A 15,007-nucleotide genomic window follows, 5' to 3' on the forward strand; every position below is an offset into this window, starting at 1 on the left:
AAAAACAAAACAAAACCCCAAAGTAAACTAATGATAAATAAATTTAAAGAACAATGACAGACAAATGAAAAAAGGTAAGTATTTAAATCTAATGTCAAGGCCTCATGTGTCATTATCATCCATTATACCTCCAGACGTCACTGCCTTTGGAGAAGAGAGATGACTTAATGACCTCTGGTGCCATCCAGGAGTAGGTGCCTGCTGCTGACATTTTTGTGGTTTTGTGCCATTCCCTGGCTAAGCCAAAATCTGTGATCTTCAAGGTCTTTCTCCCAATGTCATCATTCTCAATTTTTTCAAGTAATAAAACTGAAAAGGAAAAATAATTTACTTTAGGTAGATCGATACACAAAAACCGTAGGATAAAAAAAAAATGCACGAGAAAAAAAAAAAAAAAAAGCAGTGTAACTGAGATAAAAGGAAAAAGGGAAAGACGGGACTGGGATGAAAGTGACAGATGTGAAGGGGATGGAGAATAAAGGTGAAATGTAAGAAAGGGGGATATACAAAGAGTGAGCGACAGAGAAAAGGGCGACCGTCCAGGTGAGGAGATGATAGCAGATATTTAAAAAGGGCCAACAGCAGTATGCTGGTCATTCATTACTGTAGAAACAGAAGGCTGACAGTGCCACAAAGCACCTGTCCTCGGGTCCTAAAACTGCTCAACACATTAAAGAGAGCAAGAACCCCTCAAACCTGCTGGTAACACTACACCAGGTCTGAGAGCGCTGCCACAGTGAAGTCACAAACTAAAATGTGTGAAGTCAAAACCCTTAGTGTTCATCATGATCTGGATAAAATAAATAAATTCACAAGTTGAAGACGTACACAAACACACATACAGTTTACACACACTGAACGTGTTGTGTGTGCATCAGGAATACAGTACTGGGCAAATGGACTAAAAACACGGCCTAAATATTCTTGAAAGCAGCAGGTTTTTCCATAGCCTGTCCGCCTCCTCTGGTTGCTTAGCTGTCAAATTGCATGCACTTCATGATATCAGTTACCTGTGGTTCACTAAGAAAGTGGGTGTAAAATGAAGGGCTGCAGTATTCATAGACTATAATTTGCTAATAGTTACCACCAAAGGGAGATTGGTTTGATTTGCATTTGCATTAAATTGTTACCAAAGATAGGGCTTTGCCCATCTTACAAGAAATCACATCCAGATATAGATCTGGATTTAGGATTTTTTTTTGCAATCTGGGGCACAACTGGATATTCTTAATCACATCTTTACAAATACCTACAGAAAATACTTAAAATTGCAGCCTCATCTTCAAATGTCTTGTTTACTAAAACTTAATAGACACTCAGGGTCAAATAACATGATGAAAAGCATATGAATAAATAAACAAACCAGAATAATAAACAAACCGTAAATAACAACTAAATGAAAAAGGGAGCACAGAGCTTATGAAAACAACTTTGGGTCTCTGGTGTTTAGTCCATTTAAATCACTTTAAAACTACACAATCAGGGATGCAGGGGTGAACACTGTAATTTTGCTTGGGTGCGAACAAAAACAACTGCCCTGAGACCCTTTGGAGGAGGTGGTCTTGGTCTACTTCCAAACTCCAGAGCTGTTTGTTTATGGTGTAAACATAATACGAACCAACTACTTGGTGTATGCTGCAAATTTGAGCGAAATGCTTTTCCGTAGTCAAATGGACTAGTTCTTATATGGCGCTTTTCCACTCTTCTGAGCACTCAAAGCGCTTTACACAACTTGTGTATTCACCCATTCACACCCATTCGCACAAGCACAACTGACATTCACACCCATTCGCACAAGCACAACTGACATTCACACACATTCATACTCCGATGAATGCATCGGAGAGCAATTTCGGGTTAGTATCTTGCCCAAGGATATTTGGCACGCAGACTAGGGGAAGCCAGGAATCGAACCACCAACCTTCCGATCAGTAGATGACCTGCTCTACCACCTGAGCTACAGCCACCCAGTGAGTCAAGTAAGTTTTGCAGTTTGGAATGTGGCAGGGTACCACAGATGTTCAGTGTACACAAATTGTCAGTACAGGCTAGCAACTAGCCCTTAAATGTAATGTAAATCCCTTGTTTCCCTTGTTCCAACATGCCAGAACACAGCACCTTTAGTTACTTTTGTTGCTCCCACCCAGACACATTTGCCTAATCGGTAGACAAAAAGTTCTCACATGGTTTCTAGTGACACATTGCAAGAATGTGTTTTTTTTTCCTGTGTGTAAAAGGAACAACTATAAGTTTCAGCTATCAGGCTCATCAACTGATATGGACTGAAGTAAATGAAATATAGATGTGAAAATGCACTTGTACACGGTATTTTTCAAAACAAGAATATTCTGCTTTTGTTTTTTAATCCTTTCCCTCACAAGCACCGTTTTAATGAACACCATCGTCCATGTGAAAACGTAAAAACCATTGTTGCTTTGAGCATGTCAAAGCAATGTAACCCTAACCATATAAAAATGTCAGAAGCCTATAAACAATAACACGTAGTTGTCTGATGTTAACAATGGAGATAAAGACACACACCTCTGATGTTGCAACACATAATCTCTGTAATCCCTGTCCAAACATGAATGCACATGCAGTTTTTGAAAATGATCACATTGAGAGTACTTTTTCAAAGCTTGATTTTTAGCATAAAGCTGTTTACATGTGGACAAAATGCAACGGTGCACGTAAAAAGCTTTGTTTTCCAAAACAAATGTGTATGTGCAGACCAAACCAGCATTTGGGCTTTCTCAACCTGTGCCACATTTCTTCTAATGTTAAATGTTTTATTTCAACAAGAATAAAACTAATATTATACCTCTGATAACATGAAGCCTCTTTTTCCATGAACTGGTGTAGCCAAAATGAAGTCTTTGATCCTTTGATTCTCTTTGTATCATGTACAAAATGTGTTTTTGCCAAGATCTCCTCACATTAAAAGCTGCTCGATTTCATTATTTACACTACAGGTCAATTTGAACATGTCCTATCAGCTGTGTTGATTCTACAGAACAAACAAAAGGCTAGCAATAACTCGAGAGTCTAAATGCCCCTTTGGTTGGTTTGACAGAGGCAATCAGTGTTGAGAGTTTATTGTTAAGAAAAACAGCCTGATATCTCCGTGGATGGATGGAACGTTGCTGCCACTTACACTCTGTGGGAATATTTCCAAGGGAGAAACAACGTCATGATAAAGATAGATAGTGGAAGTGTTCAAGGTAATAAGGCATTTGTGTGCCTTGACGGACTGTAACTAAATGTAAACTTAAAAACGTTATTTAGTCTAAAAACTCTTTGTTAACAGCATTTTTTTTGTAAACCAAGGCTTTGTAATGTTTGTCGGCACTCAGTTGCACCATTGTGCTGTTATCACTCGATGACCTTGGACTTACTCCCACACGACTACACAACCAAGACTTGCCAATAAACACACACACACACACACACACACACACACACACACACACACACACACACACACACACACCTTAGTGAGGACATCAAATTGACATAATGCTTAACCTTATCCTAACCTTAACCACTAGGAATCAGTGCATACTCCTAACCCTAAACCTAACCACAACCTAATTGTAACCTTAACTCTAAAACCAAATTCTTAGCCTCAAAAATGCCTTCAAATTCGTGAGGACCAGCATTTAGTCCCCACAACTGACTGCTGGTCCCTGCAAGTACAGTGGGCTTCTAATGTTTGGTCCTCATAAAGATGTTTAAACAAGTCAACACAAACACACATGCACACAAACCTATACATAAATCCTTTCTGCATGCCTATATTACACTACTAATCAAATTTTATTAAAATCTCAGGCTCAAGTAATACAAGTAGCACAGTTAACTGATAAAGTACACAGATATTCAGTTTGACACAGTAAATGTGTCAAACTTGGACCAGATTTGCTGAAAGATGTAGGAGCAGTGGAAAGGACTAGATGGAGAACAGATAATACAAACAAGTTTAGAGACCTCGGGAAAACTCAAGTGACCATACAATTTTAGTTGGTAAAAGATACAATGTCCTTTTTTATAGCTCTACAGCTCTCTTTTTGTAAACACTTAGACTATTTCCTTTTTCTCTGAGTGATATTTTAAAATATTCATATGTAAAATAAATGAATAAACAAACCCTCAGTTTAAGCATTTTTATGCAGAGGAGTACATTACAGAATACATTTAGATAATATGTAACACATTTTCTTTGTTATATAATAATAACAAATATTTAAAGGGGAACAAATACAAGTCGTTTAAAATGAATTGCTCATTGGTTTCTATTTTAGAAAATGCAATTTTTTTGCTTTAAGCTGTAATGAAAAAGTATTCTTTACTCTGTCTTCTTGGAAGGCTTTATACGTTTTTGTACATCTGTTTCTGTGTGTTAAAATGTGCGAGTGAGTGAGTTTGTGTCTGTAAGTCTTTAAAGAAGAATGTGGTGGCTGCAATGAAGAGAAGCGAGCATATCAGAAGTATCTGAAGTTTGGCTGGCGATGCAAAATTTTTGTGATGCATTAAAACAAGCTGTTATGATGATATATAAGAGTCTCTGCAGATTGTTCCTAATTGCAGAGCTGGCAGCTGCTGATTGGTTCCATGATCAAGAATTGCTAAGCCTTGTATATAGTGTGTAGACTTTTCACTTGTAAATAGGCACTGAGGTAGAGGGGTGAACTGCCTTATTATTTTCTGTACTTTTTTCTCGTTTATTCAAAGGGTCTACCTTACAATATAAAGTGCCTTGAGGTGACTGTTGCTGTAAATTAAATAAAATTGAATTGAATTAGGGAGTTGGGGGTAGCACTTATCTTTTGTTTGATATTTGTTTCACCCAGGGTTTAGGTAGCACCTCCCTTTTTGGAATAACTTGTTTTGTTTGTTATTTCAGCCTTTGTTCACCCCGGAGTTTATGCGTTCAGTTTGGTAACACCTTAACTTGTAAATTGGCTTCTAGGTATGGCTTTGGGGACCAGGGTCACCTTCCTTTTAACCCTTTTGTTGCACTCCTGTACCCCTAGACCGGGACGTAACAGTAGATGTTAATTAATATTAACAATAATTCAATATCCAACCTCAAATCCCTCAGGTCAGAGGGTCAGAGTTTTACTGGCCCATGCACGTTGTTATTAGCTTGTGAAAAAAAATTTTTTATATATATTTTTAAATGTTAATGCAATTTCATTGACACAGTAATATATTATTTCACTTTGAATCTGAAAAATGTTATGAAAACCTTGAAATAAATATGGTCTAGTACACACTTCTCTTTAGACTCACCCCTGTTTGCTTCCATGTAAAAGAGGACAGCTGCCGTTAGCTTTCAGCAAGCAGTATAATTTAAACATGGAATCAGACTAAGTGAACAGTCAATCTGCATATTTTAATAAAACTTCTAGAGGCTTACTTCAGACTTTTCACTGTTTCACATAAAACAAATGGTGGTGATCAGAGCAGCTACAGAGTTTGTTGATCAGGTGCTTTAATAAAGACCTCCCACTTGCTTATTCCCGGTAAAGGTTTTAATGGCAATCACAGGAACAGCAATGCTGTTTTGGAAACTAGAAACATGTTTTCTTTCAATAAACCTGAGCTCAGCATCTCGAGAACAGCTCCGCCTCTTTGCTCTTCGCGGTGTGTAAACAAACAGCTTCACGTTAACTGTGCCAGCATCATCATCCTGCTCCCGTTTCCATGGTGACAATGGCCCGTTACAAAGCCGTGCCTGTTATTACCACAGTTGTGCTTAAAAGGAAACCTAAACAAACTGGTAAATATGTTACATTCGTATTTTTTGTGGAAACAATATTTTCAATATTTATACTACTGAAAAACCTGAAAATCGCAACAAATTAGATGTCATATTAAAGAATGTTTACCAACAAATAAAAATAAAATCAAAGCATATAAAAAGAAAAAGCTGTTTCCAAGGTCACGAATGATCCCAGACATAAATAAATAAATAAATAGTATGAACAAAGTCACATATACAAATAAGGTCATTCTGGGGTTAACCAACTGTACACTTGGTTAAAAATAAATAAATAAATGAAGCATAATTTCCTTATTATGGTCTGTTCACACCAAACATGAAGCTAAGGTACACTTAACAATGCTTGCGTTTATGCATGCACGATGGCAATCGATACAATAAGACATTTTAAAAACTTAAGATGAAGGTGTGATTAATTTTTTCCAAAACTTTCCTTTTTTTTCTTTCTTTTTTTAAATCTCTGTATAAAAGATAACTTCAACCAGACAGCTCCACCTGCCCTCAAATGATGTCAATAGACTTAACCTCCACTTCTGATTATTGCTGGCATCAGCAGCAATCCAATCTATGGGAAAATGCCAGGGTTTTTGTGATGTAGAATGAAGCGAATTTTTCACCCCAGTTTAAATATTTTAACTTACATAATCAAAAACTTGCCTCTATTCACATTACCTGGGTGAAATTTGCATCAGTCCACCTAACTGGATGCACGCTGCATGAAAATGCACTGTTAAAAAAAAAAGAAAAAGAAAAAAAAAAGAACTTGGATTGAACTATAAATGAATTTCTTTTGTTGCCCTTCATGTAGTACAAACTGGATTGGTCAGCCATCAAAGTCTTTTGTGGAACACCTTCAACATAAACAAACAAAGAAAATAAGGTCCAGCATGTCACATGTCTGCTTCGACTATGCACTGTCATTTGAGAGTCTTTTAGGAGTGAAACCTTTGAAGAATAGCCAAATAGTATCTTTGCTTCAAATGGCCATGCATAGTTTGCAGCTCTAGTTTCAAATCTTGGTTTTAGAGTTGCTATTCCCCTAACAGTTTACACAAACACTTAAAGTAAGACTCAGGGGAAATAAATCAATTCACTGTTTAACTTAAGGAACAAATGGGCCAATTCCTACTTGTAGAATACTTCCTATCAAAAACAAATGGTTAGGATCTATTTTCTTTAAATTCATTGAAGGCAGTTACAGAGATATGGTTAAAATATTTTTGGCATGCACAAGTATTTTCAGCCAGCATACATGATTTTGCAGCAATTTAACTGTAACGAGACTCATTGGGTTCCCACTAATAGTGTATTGGTACCATTACTAGCCTGAGGCACAGAGGGGATCCTCTACCCAGGCTACAACAATGGGAATTCCATTACAAACGGGTTTCACAACACCAATGATACTACTACTACTTCCTGTTGTCAACTCCTCTCTGAGTGATTCCATAGATTCCTCCCAGCAGACTCTGTAGGTTTATAATGACTTATGGTGGGTTAGTTACACAGCCTGGGAAAGCAGTGGCTTTGGGATAAAACCTTCTACTCTGATTGGACTATAGAATATCATGCCAAATACTTTCTTTGTAGCTCCATGATCCTTCAGTGTCAGCCCTCTAGAAATATCTGATAAAAGACCTAACTCCTGTCTACATGACTCCATGCTGACGTTATGGTAAAACCCCCCAGCCAGTCAGCCTATTAGCAGCTCAGCTACTATCAGAAACACAAATTGTAGCTAACCTGGTGTAATTTATGCACCCATCATAGTGGGTGATTATGTATTCATTTTAGTCAGGCCTTGTGTGTATGAATTGTTCAGACTTGGAACTAATAAATGTTTACCAACTGCTTTTACTAAAAGGGAGAAAGATCTGAAAATCATAGCCTGTATGTAGATGTACAGACTATAAAAATTACTTAAACTGCTCATTACACTGAAAGAATACAAGCCATTTCATTAGCAAAATAAACATGCTAGTTATAGTTTGTTTTATTAACCTTGTGCTTATGTGACATTTTAGTACCAGTTTTACATCAGGTCTGAGGAGGCACATGTTACAGTGCACAGATGTAAAGCACTACTATAAGTGAACCATTATTCTAATGTATACTTCTAACCAAGCATAAAGTGGAATCAATAAAAATGAAGACAAATTTATAGAATTTTGGCTACACATTTGAACAAAAGGTTTGAATATAACAGCCCTGGAAAGCATGGGACCAGAATAACTGTGTTGGTGCTTTGCAGAGCTACATGTTGTAGCTGTTAAACAACAACTGCTCTGTGGGCTATCCTTAATTGTGTTGGTGCTGTTCTAGGTTCTTTAGCTTAGCCCCTTTCCTGGAAACCACAGAACCAATAATAAATAAGAAGCTACTTTGTAGTGAAGGGAAATTATGATCTACACCAGGAGGGTCCTACTCCAGGCCTCAGGGGCCGGTGTCCTGCAAGTTTTAGATGTGTCCTTGATCCAACACAACTGATTTAAATGGCTAAATTACCTCCTCAACATGTCTTGAAGTTCTCCAGAGGCCTGGTAATTACTAATCATTTGATTAAGGTGACCCAGGGTGATATCGAAACCTGCAGGACACCAGCCCTTGAGGCCTGGAGTTTGACACCCCTGATCTACACAAATGCAATACTGCGAATTCAACTTCAGGAAACCTTCTATTACAATTTTCCTATTATTTTGTTTCATTTCAACTTTTTTGAAGAACTTGAGTAAAGTTCGTGAAGAACTGGCAGTATACACAATATTTTATCTCAATTTATTAATCATTACCATGTTAAAGTAGCACACATTTGCAGGCACTCTGTTAACTCAAACTTCTTTATAGGAAATTTTTAAAGCTCTACTAATGTTCAACATACGTTATGTAAACCTTAGCTGCTTTACCTAAGGAGTGATTAAAAACTGATGCTCGCATGTCCTTATGAAGCAAAGGTATATTTTCATATAAACATATTTTGTGGCATCTCTTTATTACTGAAGCAAAATAATATGTGGGACATGCATTAGTCTGCAAACATGTATGTGAAAAGTGAAATGTGTCTTTAAACTAATTATTGAAGCAAGCTGTATATTTGTGCACTTTGTGACACCCGATTAGACTACAGCTATACTTGCCTTCTTCTGTTCTGTAATAGGATTGTGCTGAACATGTTGCTAACTTTCAGGTGTTAGACGGGTAAAGCATGTGTGACAGCTGTCAAAGTTTCATGTGGAATTCCTTCAAAAACAGACGTAAAAAAAACTGCACCAGCTAGTATGACTCAAGTCTGAAACAACTACACATTGTCACTTGAGAGAGGTTCTCGTTTGGGATTCTCTTCCAAGAAAGTCGTATAGAATTTTCGCTTGAAATGCCCATCCCTGTATTGGTCTACATTCTTTCACTTCGTACTGGAAGCGAGAAATACACTACCCTGAACAGCAGTAAAACTACTGTGTTTGGGCCACACAGTGTGCCTTATGGTATGTGGATAGTACTAACTTATCCTGTGAAGTCATGAGATGACACTTTATTTGTTAGTAAAATTAGTAATGGTGAGATAAATGGGTAAGGACAAGCCTACATGACTTTGTATGACTAATGGCTCACCTGCAACACATATCACCAATCTTTGATTGAAGTCCACCTCTTATGATCTCTTCACCATATTCTAAAGTAAAAATATATAACAATATTTCAAGAAAATCTGCTCTACTTTTTGAAAACATTGAAATTATTATTGCAGATGATGTGGTATAGCACAGCCCTACTAAAAACACTGCATTGGTTTGAGACTTTGATGCTAAATTTATTTTTAAACAACAGTGAGGACATGCAATTCAAAGGAATAAAAAGCTACTCGAGTAGATTTCTTGTAAGGATCCCACTTAAAGTCAAACCCCAGGCCAAACCAGCCTTTTATTTGAAACATATTTTTGGATGCAAGTGTAATGTTAATAGATGTAAAGCCCTTACATCTGCTCTAATACAAAAAAAATTAAAAATTAAAAAAAAATTGGTCAATTTAGTACCTACAGACCAACTAAGGCCTATTCTGAAAAGATATTTTTAAACAGCAGTAATGGAAACCAAATTATTAAACTGCATTGTTCACAGGTCAGTTCAGTGGAAACGCTAAACTGCACATGCTCAAAGACGTAGATGCCAGGAGAAATAGAAGCCTTTACAAGCATACTAGGGTGATTTCTTTAAACAAAATATCCTAACTTGTTCTGTTCACTTGTCCGTTTTATTTCAGAAATATAAACAGCACTAAAAATGTATCATTTGAATTTTCTGATTTAAATCAAGCCTGCAAACATCGCTTAATGAAAATGTAGAAAGGTAGACCTATTTAACAGGGGGTGTGCACTTTTCAAATATTATTACCTCTTTCCACAAAGGTAACAAAGTATTGGAGAAATCTCGAAATGCTGCTGTGTGTAATCTGTAATCATATCATCATTACAGTTGGGTGTAACACACAACTGGCCACAGTGTAATAAAAACAATTGATTAGATACTGTCCTTTTTATTTCCCTGAACAACAATTGGCAGTGTATACAATTTTATAATATGAACCTGTTATCAGCATTGCAAGGGTCCTGTAATAGTTTGTAGTCTGTGCTAAAGACGTCTTTTTCAAAGGTTATATTTCAGAATGTATGTTTGCTTCGTCTGTGGCTTTTTTTCTCACTCTTTTGAAAAGAAAATGTTTTGAAACAGACAACACCTCAGCGCAACTGGAGATGAATATGCCTCCAAGGCAGACCCCACCCTCAGTCCAGCCCCCCATTTAATTTCCCTTCCCAACAGTGGATCTTGAGGCAGACCCATCTTTCATACTGGAACAGTGGGAAGATCAGAAGCAGAGCTCCTATGTTCAAAGCAGATCCCACGCTTCTTCTCATTGCTTTCTCCCCCTCAAGGTAAAAAAAACAAAACTGTACACTTTTCGGACCTCTAATGAACTGAAAAACCCCTAAAACACTTGCAATGGCAACAAATTTGTTATACATGAAAATAAACAGTTTTGGGAGATGGTGCAGCTTAGTGCTTAGTGTTTTTAATGCATTTAAGGGAATATTTCTATGGCATTTATCTGAATAATGAGACTTAGTGTCATCCATGGCTATAAAAAGTCCTATATATGAACACATAGTAAAGTAGAAAAGCACTCTTTAACTTCCAGAAAAAAAATACAATCAAAACCTAGATTTAAAAAAAAAAAAAAACACTACAAAAAGCCGTAGATGCATGATCATTCTAAAGTTAACTCATGTTATTCAGTAACATATTACTATTTAGAGGTGCTATTAAACAGAAATCATATACCGATGCGCCAGTAAAAATATTTACAGAGTTTAAAGCGTGGTCTCCTAACTTGATGTGGCAGTATTTTCGTAACCGTGCCAACTGACTAAGCATGAGCGCAAGGGAGTTTCCTGTAGTAAGCAGAAACAAGGCTGCTAAATATTCAGTGACTGGTCTGTCTATACTGGTGGAAAGGAGAGTGCCCCCAGGCATTCTGGTCGATGGGAAAAGGATCAGGGCTAATGGCTGGTTAAATCCATCTATCATGGTCACATCTCCCTGGGCCAGTTGCTCTTTGTCTATCCTCTTCCTCTCCTCCTTTGGGTCTGTAAAAGCTTGAATTAACCTTTAAATAGGCCAATTTAAACATATCAAATGTTTGAAGTATGCAGCTAGTTTTTTTTTTGTCTACACTAGCATCTATCAATGTGCTAGTGAGCTACAGAGGCAAATGGAGGGGATTGGTTGATTTGGAAGGCAGCTCTTCTCAGCTGTGGGCCCTTTTCCTTTTCACCCGGCCCTGCAACAATAGGTGCAGTCAGGGAGAGGTCATAAAAAACACAGTGAAAGCATCTCAACTCCTCCTCTCTCCCCTCTGCCCATTCTCTTGTCAGAGAAAATACAGGCAGTAACTGTCTGTGTGTCACCAGGGGTAATTGTGGGAAGCCAGAGAAAAGTTGCCCTGCAACACATAGTCAAGCTTTGGTAACTTTTCGCTTATATTCTTCTTATTCAATTGTAGACTAAGATAACACAAAATACAGTGAAGGAAAAAAAAAGATTATCTCCAGGGACACTGTTTCTGAGCTACTTCAAGCCTGTTTTCGCTTTGCATTGTGACCTAGTAAAGAAAAACAGAGTTTAAAGAAGTTTTGTCTAAAAAGTTGTTCCTACAGAAGTAAGATGATTTCGAGGGATGATAGCAAAGGCTATTCAAAGTTAACAAAGCTAACAGTGCACCAAGCTGGTAAGCCATTCCTCTTAGTCTCGGTACAAAATATTTGATAGGTGAATCACTGCTTTCTACTTCAGTAATTTCTTCCAAATCTATTTTTAGCTCCAGCAAAAACACATTCATGGCAGATACATTTATTATTCACAATATGATTACAGGGCCTATTTACTGCCTTTCTTAAGCCTGGAAAACTTGCATTTTCTACTTGAATCCATGTATGTTGAGGCATTTTCCAGCCAGTTATAACCTGGCTGAGAAGCCCATAATTTATGTGTGCAACATACAGCACTGGACATAACAGGGTCACTTGTTATGCACAAGGCTAAGCACTGAGATCTGGTGGCTGTCACAATATTATCCTTCAGTGGTGTTGGCTATTCTAAATTTTTCACTGCCTGCTACATCTGTGCCACTTTCAGTGTACAGGTCTGAAAGGAAATCCCTCCAGCGCTTCTGTGGCATCTGTCAGGTCTTCACTAATCTACAGAAGATGAGTGTGTGGAGAAACAAGGAGAGGGAGGGGAACACAGAGACAGTGTGTTGAAGTCTAACAAAAGGCAGAGACTGATGGGAGGATGCAGTTGCACACGCTCCAAATGAACTCTATCAGTTTCAATGGCATTCAAGCATGCATTCCTGGCATAGTACTGCTTGCACCAAAATATGTGTGAAACTCCAATGATTATGCGTGCTGGCTCAGGGCCAGGTTTCAGTGTGACTTCCTGCTCATATTTGCTGCTTTATGGAATCCACCTGCTCAAACTTTAGGAAAATTATGCAAGTCATAGTGGACTAGAACACAAAAAGGGAGGACCTGGATTAATCTAATGAATAATACTAAACAAAGTAAGCACAATAAGGGTGAAAACGGCAAAATATTCCAACCAAAATTAGCCATAAACTTATCCTCATAAAACTTTGGCATTCTTGACCAGAATTGAATAGATATATGCTAAACCATCAGAGGCCCTGTTTTAGCCAGGAAAAGTTCCTGTCTGTTTAGTGGACATACAGTACAAATTACATTTAGAAACCCTAAACATGCAAGTTGCATGCCCAACACAGAGCTACTCTGGAAAATTTCCAGTGCACATAACAAGCCGCAGGGTTGTTTCATAGTAAACTCCATAAATGTCACCACAACAAACCCCATTTTCTTTTTTTGTGGATGAAAAGGCAGCTATGGTACACACAGATGTGAGCATGGACAAAGCTAAAGAAGAACTCTCTGCTTAAATTATAACGCTAATGTTTTAAAGATTAAAAAAAAAACAAAAAAAAACAAATGTTGGCTCAAATGCAGCCACAAAAAATAAGAAGTGGCAAGTGGGAGCAGGATGGAGCAAGGAGGAAAATAACGAAGTAACAAGGGAAACCCCCTTAGTTTGTGGCAATAAAAGAGTACCGCTGCTCTCTGGGAGATTAAATATGAACGGAACAAAACAAAACGAGGGCTTTGAGACCCTCCGAGTCCTAGCCATTCTTCTGGCCACAGTAGCCTAGCAACCGCTGCTTGACCAGTCCATTGTGTAAACGTATGTTAAGCTTTTATCCTCATTAGCAACATTCCTCCCTGCAGGCTGGGATTTTACAGATTAGGTTGAAAAACACAAAGGAGATTGGGCAAATCTTGCTGACTTCCAACATATTACTTTACAGGCTAATCATTGATCAAATAGCTGTATGTTTGCCTGTGTGGAGCATGTGTACACTCCAAGTTGATAAATGACAGACAGAGAGTTGAGTAAAGCTGGAAAAGTTTAGTGTATACTTGTACAAGTCCTGGTTTAAACTGAGAGAAGACAATGAAACAGTCTGACAGAACAAAATGTCTCAAAATCAACAACTCAAAACACAACAGAATTAAAAATGACAAAAACTGCACAACAGGTATCAAATGCCATTAATGTGGATCAGTACAAATGTTTAGATGCTTTTCTGATTGACCTAAGCACACATAATGCCAAAGCAAACAGACAACTGGGAACATTAGCAGATGCAACAACTTTCCTAAGCTGGATCTCCCCCTCTTTTTTTGTAACTGGGAAAACAACCCAACACGCCCCAGGGTGCCATTTTTCTATTTGTGTTTAGGAGAGAGTCTTTTGTGAACTTGCTACCCTAGTTCTAAACAAACACATACAGTGCCATCCATTCTCAGTTTATTTAGAGTACACTTTATATTGACTTCAGATTTTCAGACTTCTGAAAAATCGACTATTGGCATAATTTTCTGTCCTCTTTCTGTAGGCATTGCTTATTATTGTGCTCTTCATTCAACTATGTGATAGAGATCCGAGTTCAGAATTTCATTATACCTCAACTTTGCAGAAACACACTAATCAAAGTCTCCTAATTTTAGTTTAAACGGTCCTCCTTTAATAAAAGCCTATGCTATATCTAGGTCACAGTGAAGTGGCAGGACAAACATAAAGAGTTGCGTTAGCAGCACTGTGCCTGTTTGGAGGAGTCTGTTTGTGTATGTTCACCAAACATCCGATTAGCTCAAACAGTCTAAACAGCAGTTAAATCCTTTCTCTCCATCTGCCCTATAATTAACACAAAGCTTCATCCTAAATAAGACTGCTTGAAGGGTGGGGCTCTTCTAAACTGTTCATAACATTTAATCAAGTGTGTCACATGCACAAAAACACATCAACATGAAACGCATTTCAAAATAATGTGATGATTATGTTTTACTGATGGCTACAAAAGCTAGTAACTTAATTCTTTTTACAGCTATAGTCCAAATTATTATTAATAAGTTAACAGTATCCATAGGCAACATTGACTATCAATAGAAACACCCAAAACAGCATGAATTGAAATTGCATATATTGAAAATATGTATTTGTAGGGAAGCGCTCTTACACATTGGTATGTTATTATTGTAGCATTTCACAGCTTATGTGCTTTTATCCATCGTCTTTCCGCTTGCCCTTATCAGAGCAGGG

The 15,007-nt window shown here is 37.6% G+C and overlaps 1 protein-coding gene across 2 annotated transcripts in view; it reads right to left on the reverse strand.

The window, feature by feature from the left end:
- map3k21 (mitogen-activated protein kinase kinase kinase 21) overlaps window positions 1-15,007 on the reverse strand; it is a 29,237-nt gene that overhangs the window by 10,729 nt on the left and 3,501 nt on the right. For both annotated transcript variants that reach the window (XM_005727359.2, XM_005727358.2), the window contains exon 2: window positions 129-309. In XM_005727359.2, coding sequence (XP_005727416.1) covers window positions 129-309 — 181 coding nt within the window. The remainder of the gene's footprint in view (window positions 1-128; window positions 310-15,007) is intronic.

The sequence above is a fragment of the Pundamilia nyererei genome, unplaced genomic scaffold (genome assembly GCF_000239375.1).
Source record: "Pundamilia nyererei isolate P.nyererei 1_Seehausen unplaced genomic scaffold, PunNye1.0 scaffold00024, whole genome shotgun sequence".
Taxonomy (NCBI): Eukaryota; Metazoa; Chordata; class Actinopteri; order Cichliformes; family Cichlidae; genus Pundamilia; species Pundamilia nyererei.